This window comes from Gekko japonicus, unplaced genomic scaffold (assembly GCF_001447785.1).
Source record: "Gekko japonicus isolate JY-2015 unplaced genomic scaffold, Gekko_japonicus_V1.1 scaffold85, whole genome shotgun sequence".
Taxonomy (NCBI): Eukaryota; Metazoa; Chordata; class Lepidosauria; order Squamata; family Gekkonidae; genus Gekko; species Gekko japonicus.
Window position 1 is genome coordinate 1,964,667 of NW_015167531.1, and position 12,353 is coordinate 1,977,019.

Here is a 12,353-nt window from a genome sequence, read left to right on the forward strand (position 1 = left end):
ACTCGTGGGCACTCCATGAAATTGCTGAGCGGTTGGATTAGAACAGATAAAGAGGGAATTAGATAAGCATATGGAGCAGAGGTCCATTGGTGGCTATTAGCCACAAGGTATAGATAGGGACTCCGGGGCAAGTGATGCCCTGTATTTTTGGTGTTTGGGGAGGGGGTCAATAGTGTGAGGGCTCCTAGTGTCCTGACCCCACTGCTGGACCTCCTGATGGCACCTGGTATTTTTGGCCACTGTGTGACAGAGTGTTGGACTGGATGGGCCATTGGCCTGATCCAACATTGGCTTCTCTTATATTCTTATCCATGCCATGGTCGCCTCTAGGCTTGATTACTGTAACTTGCTCTATGCAGGGCTGCTCTTGAGGCTGATCTGGAAGTTGCAACTTGTCCAAAATGCAGTGGCCTGGGTCCTTAGGGGGACACCAGTAATAGTACATATCTATTCTGTGCTTCACCAGCTGTGCTGGCTCCAAGTTGAGTACCGGGTTAGATTCAAGGTATTGGTTTTTATCTTTAAAGCCCTAAATGGTCAGGGCCAACATACTCGTGGGACTGCCTCTCCTGGTATGTCCCCCAGAGATGTTCAGGAGAACAACATCTACTGGAAGTCCCTGGCCCAAGGAGCGTCTGGCTGTCGTCAACCAGAGCCAGGGCCTTCTCTGTTCTGGCTCCAAGTTGCTGGAACTCTCTGCCAAATAACATCAGGGCCCTGCGGGACTTGTTACAATTCCTCAGGGCCTAAAAGGCAGAAATATTCCACCTACAGTTGAGGACAGCAACAGTTTAACAGCAATTGAATCTATCAGTTGCCTCCTCACTATCCTCCCCCCATGTTAATGTGGATCAGGTTTTTACTGCAGTGCCATGTAGGCTTATGTTTCATGATAGTACATAAATATGTTCGAATTGCTGTAAAACTGAACACCACTCTGAGCCTGCTTTGCAGGGGTAGTGGTACAGAAATTCAATGAAATGAATGTGAAAGATCATAAATTTCGGTCTTTTGCATACATGGAGCAGGGGACATACAATGATCACATGAAACTGCCTTATACTGACTCAGATCCCTGGTGGTCCATCAAAGTCAGTATTGTCTACTCAGACTGGCAGCAGATCTCCAAGGCTCTCCAAAGTCTCAGGCAGTGATTTTTCACAGCATCTACTTCCAGATCTTTTAACTGGAGTGGAGATACTGGGGACTGAACTGGAGACCTTCTGCCTGCCAAGCAGATGCTCTACCACTGAGCCACAGCCCTTCCAGATGCTACCAAATCCCTTGCAAGATCTCCTACGAACAGCTACCACTCAAGGTAAAGGTTCCCTTGCTCGAAAGCCAGTCGAGTCCGACTCTAGGGTTGTGGTGCTCATCTCCGTTTCAAAGCCGTAGAGCCAGCGCTGTCCGAAGACATTTCCATGGTCATGTGGCCGGCATGACTAAACACCAAGGCGCAAGCGGTACCTATTTATCTACTTGCAATGCCTTGCTTTCGAACTGCTAGGTTGGCAGGAGCTGGAACTAGAGACGGGAGCTCACTCCGTCATGCGGTACCGTGGGTCTTGAACTGCTGAACTACCGACCTTCCACAGCCTGCAGTTTAGCGTCTTAACCACTTGAGCCACCACAGCTCCACCACTCAAAGAAGAATTAAGGCTTCCAAAATAACCCGGGAATCTTATTTGCAGACAATACAACTGTTCCGCTAGTTCTTCCGTCACCTGCGCCTGTCAGCCTCGCAGTTTCTAGAAAGCTCTGGAAGGACAAAGGGAATCACGAAAGAAGGCAGAGTCACTTGCGCCTGCGTAGATGGAGATCGTGTCTCCAACCTTTGTACGGGCAAGGACTTCTTTGGCTGCTACTGCGCCTGCTCAGAAACGACGTTCTCGCTCACAGGGGTACATAACCTTCAGGCCACGTGGGTGTTATTCTTGAAACCGGCTCCGCAAGCAGGGAGTTCAAGGAGACTCGGACGCGCGCGGTGGGAAGAAGTCCCGGGAGGAGAGCGAGTGCGTTAGACCCAAGGATCAAGATGCCCCGGGGGAGCAGGAGTGTGGGGTCTCGGACGACTGCGGCTAGGTAGGCGCAAACTAGCATGGCAGGTAGCCCGATGGGCAAGATCACTCTCTTTTCTAAAAAGTGCGTTGCTTCTAAAAGGACAGGGGCCGAGAACGCAAACCCGTACGGCGCTGACCATTTCAGGCGCTTTGTAAATAGTAGATTCCTGCCAGAGGGTAATTTATTTATTTATTTATTATTAATTCGACTTGTCAGCTTTGGAAACCTCCCCCCCCCCCCCCCACACTAGAGCGGCGTCGGCACAAGCACCCAGGGGAAAAAGAAACGGCTCTCTGTACGTGCTCAGGAGCTCAGACCTCGTATTATTTCCCACGTCAGAAAGCTAAATTCTGGCATCGACGAAGGACGAAGCTGGAGGGAGATCCTTGACGATTAAAGTCTTGGATCTTTTCCTCGAGGAAGTGGTCCTACCGGGTGTGGGTTGCTGGAATACTCATGGAATCGCTTTATTCATTAGATTGATTCATAATATTCCAGACACCTCCCCCTTCTCTCTAGTTAAAAAAAAAAAGTCAAGGGTTAAAATATTACATCATGGGTGTTTTTTTGTTAGTATTAATGGGTTTTTTTTCTTTGTATGTGTTATGAATAAAAAATAAATAAATTGACTCTTAGGGAAATTTGAATTTTTAAGGCATCCGCTGCTCGTTTTTCATGTCTTCCCTCACCAGGTAGCCATGGCAGTGATTGGTATTGTGGTTTTATTGAAAATGGCAGGGTATTGAGGGCTCCCCCATCTGGCACCATCTTTTTCAAAGCATGTAGATCATCTACATGTTCCCTGTGATATCAGGAAATAACTTTTACCTCAAACTGTGGGTGTTTTTGATGTGTCATAAAGAAGAAGAAGAAGAGATTGGATTTATACCCCGCCCTTCACTTGGAGTCTCAGAGCGGCTTACAAACTCCTTTCCCTTCCCCTTCCCACAACAGACACCCTGTGAGGTGGGTGGGGCTGAGAGAACTCTGACACAAACTGCTCTTTTCCAAGGACAGCTGTGCCAGAGCTTGTGACTGACCCAAGGTCACATCAGCAGGTGCAAGTGGAGGAGTGGGGAATCAAACCCGGTTCTCCCAGATTAGAGTCTGCGCACCTGTTAAGTTTTAGTCAGTGTTTTTAATCGTGCCATAAAGCCTGTTAACTTTTCTGGAATGGCACCAAAGTCATCCTTTCCCTTCATTTTGTTTCCAAGGGGTTATTTTGGTACTAAAACCATTGTTCTTTTTCTAAAACCATAAAATATGGTATCTCCTAATTAGGGAGGGAAACCTGGATATTATCCAGGAATGGGGGATGAGCAGAGTACCAGATCAGGGTGTGAATATACTTTACATATATAGCTGCTTGTGGCAAACAGAACATCTCAAGGTGACCCTTGGGGGAGGGTCAATTGTCCCATTCGGCTCACCTTTTGATTAGAGCAGGGGTGTCAAACTCATTTGTTATGAAGGCCGGATCTGACATAAATGAGACCTTGTTGGACTGGGCCATGTGTGTCATAAAATGTAATGGCAGGTAGCGGAGATATAAACTTTATAAAGGACACAAACACAAAGGGCTTTTTTTTAACTTAAAATAAAGAAGAAGAAGAAGAAGAAGAAGAGATTGGATTTATACCCCGCCCTTCACTTGGAGTCTCAGAGCGGCTTACAAACTCCTTTTCCCTTCCCCTCTCCACAACAGACACCCTGTGAGGTAGGTGGGGCTGAGAGAACTCTGACACAAACTGCTCTTTTCCAAGGACAGCTGTGCCAGAGCTTGTGACTGACCCAAGGTCACATCAGCAGGTGCAAGTGGAGGAGTGGGGAATCAAACCCGGTTCTCCCAGATTAGAGTCCGCACACTTAACCACTACACCAAACTGGCTCTTAACCACTACACCAAACACTACACACTTAACCACTACACCAAACATGCTTAGAACATTAGCACTCTTGCAATATTTAGTTTATTTAACAGTGTCTGATAACTGACACCTCTTGCTCTGAATTATTACATCAAAATGTCTGTGCTGTTGCAATCTTGAGTATGCTGTTCAGGTGCGTATCGGTAAGCTGCAAACCTACAATGATGCAGCAGCAGCAGAAGAAGCAGAAGACAGCCAGTTCCACTGCAGGCCTGGTAAAAGCCCTCCGGGGGCCTGATCTGGCCCCCGGGCCACATGTTTGACACCCATGGATTACAGTGTTTTGAAAGAAAATGAACTCCGGCCTTTGACTGGTTATAAGTAGACCAAAGGCCATATTTACAGTCCACACTGCTGACCCACTACAGAGGGCTGTAGTCCATCTAAATGTGGTCGGGGTAGAAAGTGCTGTCAGGTTGCAGCCGACTTATGGCAACCCCATAGGGTTTTCAAAGCAAGAGATGTTCAGTGGTGATTTGCCATTGCCTTCCTCTGTGTAGCAACCCTGGATTGCCTTGGTGGTTTCCCATCTAAGTACTAATCAGAGCTGACCCTGCTTAGCTTCCGAGATCTGATGTGATAGGGCTAGCCTGGGGAATCTGGGTTGGGCCCCATCTAAAGGTAGTTGTGAATAAATCCCACTGTGTTGTAGTGGTCAGTGTTGGACTAGGTTCAAATCCTCACTCAGCTGTGGAGGTCACTGGGTGACCTTGAGCTGGTGGCAGTCTTTCAGTGTGTCTTATTCTGAGGAATATTGTGAGGATAAAATGGAAGAAAGGTGAACTGTATATGTTGTCCTGACCTATTAGAAACGATGGGATAGAAAATATCATAGCTGAACAACTTAAACCATGTTACCTTCTTTAGGATTTTGCAATGCTAAGGTCTGGTTCACACATGCAAAAAACTGAGGTGTTGTGATGAACGGTAAGTATCAGATTGCAGTTTTGAATGCTCATATATGTTTAAAAACTCCCTGCATATAGAAACCAGCATTAGAACCTTTCCGACTGTTGTGCTAGCTTTCTGCCTGGATGGAACTCTATATACATTCAAAGTTGGACTCCACCAGTCTGAAGTGAAGTGTTCTATTCAACCGTTTAAGTATTCTGTCACCTCATTGTTCTGCATTTGTCAACCAGGCCTAACTTTAGCTGAACTTGGGTCATTGATTCTACTATGGCTACTCTGTACTAGGTGAGTTGAGTCTGCATTTCTGAAGGGGTGATGTTTGTTCTGCATTCATTTCAAAAATCTGCTGATAGACCACATCGGTTGCCCATAATGCTCCCAGCTAATAATTAGCTTCTTAAGGGGAGCACACAAGCTTTTTTCTTCTGTCCATGGTAGGAATGCAAAGCAAGAACTGGGAGAGTAATAAAGCAACCAGTAACTCCGGAGCAAGATGTTGTACTCCAGGGTATATTTACACTGTCTGTCAAACTGTGTTACACATCAACTGTTTTCCGTTTGCAGGGAGGAGAGATTTAGCATGGAAAATCAACCAGTTTCTCCCACACATAAATCTTTGGTATTAAATGGTTTGAAGTATTGTGTTGATGAAAAGACATACCAAATTAAGCTACCTACCAAATTAAGCGATCAAAAATTAGTCAAACCAGGGATCCATGGTAGGAATGCAAAGCAAGAACTGGTTTCTGGACTGAAGTTGATTTAGAAATTGGGAGAGTAATAAAGCAACCAGTAACTACGGAGCAAGATGTTGTACTCCAGGGTATTTACACTGTCAGTCAAACAGTGTTACACATCAACTGTTTTCCGTTTGCAGGGAGGAGAGATTTAGCACAGGAAATCAACCAGTTTCTCCCACACATAAATCTTTGGTATTAAAGCGTTTGAAGTATTGTGTTGATGAAAACACATACCAAATTAAGCTACCTACCAAATTAAGCTATCAAAAATTAGTCAAACCAGGGATCTATGCGCAGGTGATCTCAATCAGACCAGTGATCTGTGTATTCCTGTAGCTTGTTAAACACAATGGCCAATCACATGACCACTATGTTAAAAAAACTCCCTGCAAACAGAAAGCTAGTAAGCAAAGATAAGCAGTAGAATCTTCTTCCTGACATGTTATGTGTTGTAGGGAATCTTCAGTCATGTGAGTTCTCTACTAGCAGTCTGAATTGGTACAGCTCAGACATTGGTTTACCTTTACCATCTTGGTGGGAGCAAAGCTAATACCGGGTTGCATTCTGGAGGCTGTGTGCCAGGTAGAGAACAAGCCACCAGGAGTGCTGCTGTTGTGGAAACTAAGCACAATGTCAATTACTGGTGGCCTATGAAGCTAGCAGTCATCAGTCACCAGCTATTAGCCATGGTGGCTACATGGAATTGCCATGTTAAGAGGAATGGAGTCTGCAATATGGATGGAAGGGAGGAGAGAGAGAGACAGAGAGAGAGACAGAGAGAGACTTTGGCCTCCATAGGGGTCTTTCAAACCTAGGGAATGCTGGTTGGCCAGTGTATGAAGCAGGTAGATGGATTATGATTTAATCATAAAATGGTCTGTTGGCCTGATGCAGCAGAGGTGTCTTTAGGTGGTCTGTCTTGCAAGCTGGTTTGATTTCTGACTGGATGCAGGTTAAGGATTTGCTCAAATCATGGTTCATATGAGCATGAAGGTGACTCCTTTTTATTAATTTCAAATCCTGAGTCTGACTATTTTGTTCCCCTTCTCTTTCTTCCAGCAGCCCAGTACCGTCTCATGCCCACCCCCCGGCACACCCTCCCCCTTCAGCTGTGGCAGCCCCGGCTCAGCCTCAGCAGCCCGGCTTGATGGCCCAGATGGCCACCACTGCAGCAGGAGTGGCCGTTGGCTCTGCTGTGGGCCACGTGGTTGGCGGTGCTCTCACCGGGGCATTCAGTGGAGGCAGCAGCTCCGAGCCGGCAAAACCAGCCAGCACCACACAGGTGAGACTGGGATCCTTGGTCGATTGTAAGTATCTGGGTGGGTGGTGGGGCCGATGAAAATGACTGCTCGCCTTTGGTGCGCATCTAGGGCGAGTTTCTGCTGGTGAATTTGGTTCCTGGGGTTGAAAGGCCCTTTTTTCTCTCCTCCCTCTCCCATATGGAGAAAAGCAGCTGAAGGGAGGATGACATTGAAGGGCAAAAGCTTGCTGGGAAAAGATTAAGCCGTCTGTAAGCGTGCCTGCCTTTCAAAGGGTGTTAGACGGATTTGGGGGAGGAGGCGGGAATGGATCCATCAGTTGTCACTAGCCGTGGTGACTAAAGGGAACCTCCGTGTTCAGAGGCAATTAACCTCTGAATCCCAGTGCCAGGAGCAATGTTCCCTCTAAGCTGTGGGGTCTTGTGAGCTAAAATTCTACTTTGTGAGCTACTGGCATTAAAGTTGTGAGCAAGAGATTTGGCTGCTGGATAAACTAGTTTGCTCTGGAGCCGTCCTTCCTGAGCCAAGACAAAAATGTGTGAGCCAGAGGCTCAAAAACTGTGAGCTAGCTCACACTAACTCAGCTTAGAGGGAACACTGGCCAGGAGGCAATATCAGTGGAAAATCTTGGCCTCTATCTTTGGCCCCCACAGGGCAACTGGTTGGCTACTGTGTGAAACTGGGTGCTGGACTAGATGGACAACAGGTCTGATCCAGCAGGGCTCTTTTTATGTTAAAGCTCCCACCAGTGGTCACCTGCAGTTACTTTGTTTTTCCTAATGAGTATCTTAGTGCCACAGGAGAGAAATATATCGAGCTGCTTTCTGCTGAGTCAGACCATTGGTCCATCTAACCCATTATCACCTGTTTTGACAGATGGTCTGTCTTTGGGGCCTTGGCTGGGCAAAAAGTCAGTGCTTGCCACTTGAGATTCTTCTCAGCTGAGGACATCAGGGATAGAACATGCAAAGCAGATGCCCTATCACTGAACTGTGGTCTCTCCCTGCATAAGGCAGGAGTTTGGCTTCCCCCCTTGGCTTGTTGACAGACAAGCTTTGCAATGAACTCTGACCATTACATCATATAAAAGTTGAAACTGATGAGGCTTGATTTGGTGATGGCATCAAGCCAGGTCTGTTCTGTAGGTTAGCCCAAAAGGGAGGTGGTTGTTAAATGCTTCTGGAATCCTTGTTACGAGTTGTTCACCTACAAACCTCTGTCCTCCTGAGTTGAAGGCGTGGTGTGTCATCAAGACTAACCAGAAAGGAGGCTTGTAGCATCTAAAGGACTCACATTTTATTGTGCCGTAAGCGTTTGTGGACTGCATCATTGTGCGTCTGACGAAGTGAGTTCTGGTCCATAAAAACTTTGGCTGCAGTAAATCTGTTAATCTTTTAACCGTGTAGTCCTCAGCAAAGTTACACCTTTGTTGAAGCCAGTGGACTCAGAAGTGTGTGACTTTGTTTAGGATTGCATTGTAAGAGTACTCTTTGTTTTGCTGTGCCAGACAAAGACAACTACCTGCCTGGACATCCTCTAAGTTCAGCTACCACTAGAAGGGCTTCTTCCACTTCAGACTTGATTATTTCACCATTGCACTCCACTATTTGCATACCACATTTAGTAATTAAACTGTTCCAGAGAAAAACACACATCCAAAACAAAAAAGAAGAAAAGGGGTATGTTAATCTTTTAACTGTGTAGTCCTCAGCAAAGTTACACCTTTGTTGAAGCCAGTGGACTCAGAAGTGTGTGACTTTGTTTAGGATTGCATTGTAAGAATACTCTTTGTTTTGCTGTGCCAGAGAAAGACAACTACCTGCCTGGACATCCTCTTGAGTTCAGCTACCACTAGAAGGACTTCTTCCACTTCAGACTTGATTATTTCACCATTGCACTCCACTATTTGCATACCACATTTAGTAATTAAACTGTTCCAGAGAAAAACACACATCCAAAACAAAAAAGAAGAAAAGGGGTAACAGCCCAAGTATTCAGCTAGCTGATCAGAATACACAGTTGGAAATGGCTGAGAAAAGTTCTTCAACTGTACTGTACAGAGAAGTGGCTGAGTGGGATACCATTGCAGAAATAGGATATGGGGCATGACACCTAGCTCTAGGATCTGCTGGGCTACATTGTCCTGGGTTTAAACCTCACAGAAACCATCTTCTTTGTCAGCCTTTTTGTTTCTTGGCTGATTTGAAAGAGCATGCGGGGCCGTGGCTCAGCGGCAGAGCATCTGCTTTCCATGCACAAGATTCTTGGTTCAGTCCTGGACAAATCTGATGCAAGACCTCCACCTGAATTCTGGAGAGCTTGTGCTAGTAAGCAGATGCTACTGATCTGGATAGATCAATAATCTGACTCAACATAAGTCAGCGTCATGTTTTCTTTCCTGCCCCTTCCTGCGCCCTACAGAAAGGGTGCTCTGGGGGAAAGCTGAGAAACAATGCCAAAGAATTAACTGAATGTCAGTGGAACTGTGGTTACAGATGCTGTGACTGTCTCAGGAGATGGACAGAGATGAGAGGAATAGAGCGTATGAGACAGAGAAGGCTGATTTACCACCCTCCCTCTTTTTTGTGTGTCAATGGGAACTTCTGTCTCTATTTCTACTTTGGCTTTGAGCTGTTCCTCTTTCACTGCTCTGTATCTGTGTCCTTTCTTTGCTCCTCTTTCATCCTGCCCAAACTAGGCAGTGTGGTAGAGTTTTACAAATAATCTCCCAGTGCCTTGTTTTAAATCGAAAAGCAGCTTTGACTGGTGTGATTAGGAGCTCAGAGCCAGCAGGCGGAGAAGGGGCCTGCTTAACCATTCACTTCAAAGTTGCATTCTTCCCAGTTGGTTTTGCACCCAGGAGGGTAAAGATGTGGGGTCCCAGTATCCTGTCCCTGTTCAGGGAGAAAAGCAACAAGGGAGGACAGATTGGGGGCAGGGAGTGGAGGGGAAAGAAAAAAAAATTGAGTATTGTTCTTCTTCCCACAAGGATCTTTCTCTGCTTCTACTGGCTGCTTTTGGCTAAACAAAACTGGTCCTGCATCTCCTGTGGATTGTCTTTGGGCCAAATGAGATGATGCTGCATCCCCAAGTCCGCCACTGGGATGCAGTGCCCTTTTAGAGTTTGTATTTCTATTTTTCGCAATGTGGCAGGGGCCCAGTCTTTCTAAGGACCACAGCACAGGGTATGAGGAGTTCCTGGCTCCCAACACTGCACCAGTTTCAAGAGCTGAAACAGCTGCTGTTTTGTGGCATTTTGCAGAGTAAAAATCCAGACTGTAAGATGGTGCCGCATTCTCATGTCCCCCTCACTGGCAGTCTTCAAGCAGCGGCTGGACAAACACTTGTCAGGGATGCTCTAGGCCAGTGGTGGCAAACCTTTTAGAGACCGCGTGCCCAAACTGCGAACCCAAAACCCACTTATTGATCGCAGGGTGCCAACACGGCAATTTAACCTGAATATTGAGGTTTTACTTTAGAAAAAACAACTCGTACATTAACTTAAGATGATCCAAACAAAGTAAGGAAAGCAATCCCAAATGCTTTCATTTACTTAAAATTATTTGGCAGAGAATTCCACACTTTAATGTTGGTCTGGGCCTGGCTGGGGTGATGGCATGCGTGCCCACAGAGAGGGCTCTGAGTGCCACCTCTGGCACCCGTGCCATAGGTTCGCCACCACTGCTCTACGCTGATCCTGCACAGAACGGGGTTGGACTAGATGGCCTGTATGGCCCCTTCCAACTCTGGGATTCTATGATTTGGGGGCATTTTATTGTCTGGTTTGGCCTCTAGTTTTACCTAAGCGGACCAACCAAAGAAAGGTACAGAGGAATGGGCCAACAGACACTCTACTGGTTGCAGAAACTGTCTGCCACTTAGTTACCCACGGAAACCATTGCCATCATGAGTCGGGAGAAAGAGAGTCAAGAATGTTAAAATACTGGGTTGGATCCATCCAGCTTCTCCACTGGTTTAAAAAGGTATGAGAGGCTCTCCTTTGACCAAGCTGTACTGGGGATCATGGGACTTGCGTGGATAAAAGCCAATGTGGGTCAGGGGTTGTAGTAAGGGGGGGACTTTAAAAAGCGGGCTGGATCCAACCCATCTGATGTTGAAATATATCCTGAGCTGACAGTCTCTTCTGTTGTGTGCCTGTAGGAGCCCAGGCAGCAGCCGTCCTATCAGCAATCCCAGTATGGACCATGCCACTATGAGATGAAGCAGTTCCTGGACTGTGCTACCAACCAGAGTGACCTGACCTTGTGCGAGGGCTTTAGCGAGGCCCTGAAACAGTGCAAATACAGCAGTGGTGAGCATTGCAGTTGAGGAGTAGCCTACCTTGGTTGAGGTTTGAGAGGTGATGGTGCTGTGCCTGATGCTCGGAGGTTGTCGTCTGAGGAAGTCCTGTTGACATTAACAGCAGCTACGTGGAAGAGCACACTTGTAGTACAGTCTTGAAATTTGGCTATTGTTATAGTAATACATCCAATGTATGCTGGAAATGTAAATCAAATGTGGGGACCTTTTACCACATGTGGTGGAAATGCAAGAGAGTTCAAAAGTATTGGAAAATGATACGCAAAGTTATACATGAAATTTTGGGACTGAATCTTGATTTAAGACCAGAAATCTATCTCTTAAATGTGGTACCAGATGGATATAGCTTTAAAGATGTGTATTTAATAACTTACATAATAACGGCTGCTAGAATGTTGTTGGCTGAACAATGGAAATTAGAAAAATTGCCCTCTAAAATATACCTAATTTTAAAATTATTAGATCTTGCACAAATGGATGATCTGAACTTAAAACTACAAGGGAGGAACAACACGGTACAAACTAAAAGATGGAAAAGGGTTTATAATTGGATAAACAGTTTGGATGAATGAAAGACTCTGGAAATATATGTAATCTATGAGGATGTAATGTTTAACGAAAAGTAAAAAAATTAAAAAAAAGAAATTTGGCTATATTGTTTGGCTATATGAATTTGGCTATATTGTTTAGTGCTATTTAGTGTATGGCTATGTTAGCCATACCACCCATCTATGGTTCTGGTGGTCAGATTTTTGTAACAGAGGAAGAGACTTCCAGATGGGGAAGCAGATGGCAACAGGGTAGGGCGTAGTCGCCTACCTTGGTTGAGGTTTGAGAGGTGATGGTGCTGTTCCTGATGCTCGGAGGTTGCAGTCTGAGGAAGTCCTGTTGACATTAACAGCAGCTGCGTGCAAGAGCACACTTGTAGTACAGTCTTGCAATTTGGCTATATTGTTTGGCTGTATGAATTTGGCTGTATTGTTCAGTGCTATTTAATGTATGGCTATGTTAGCTGCGGTGGCTCAAGTGGTTAAGACGCTGAACTGCAGGCTGTGGAAAGTCGGTAGTTCAGCAGTTCGAGACCCAAGTTGCCGCATAATGGAGTGAGCTCCCGTCTCTAGTTCCAGTTCCTG

General features: G+C 45.9%; 1 protein-coding gene across 2 annotated transcripts in view; it reads left to right on the forward strand.

Moving 5' to 3' along the window:
- The first annotated feature begins 1,904 nt into the window (after positions 1 to 1,904).
- The window catches only part of CHCHD10 (coiled-coil-helix-coiled-coil-helix domain containing 10), a 12,120-nt gene continuing 1,671 nt past the window's right edge, over positions 1,905 to 12,353 (forward strand). The window contains exons 1-3 of one of the 2 annotated variants that reach the window (XM_015413426.1): positions 1,905 to 2,082; positions 6,701 to 6,923; positions 11,062 to 11,212. In XM_015413426.1, coding sequence (XP_015268912.1) covers positions 2,036 to 2,082; positions 6,701 to 6,923; positions 11,062 to 11,212 — 421 coding nt within the window. In that variant the 5' untranslated portion in view covers positions 1,905 to 2,035. The remainder of the gene's footprint in view (positions 2,083 to 6,700; positions 6,924 to 11,061; positions 11,213 to 12,353) is intronic. The other variant, XM_015413427.1, reaches the window with a different exon arrangement.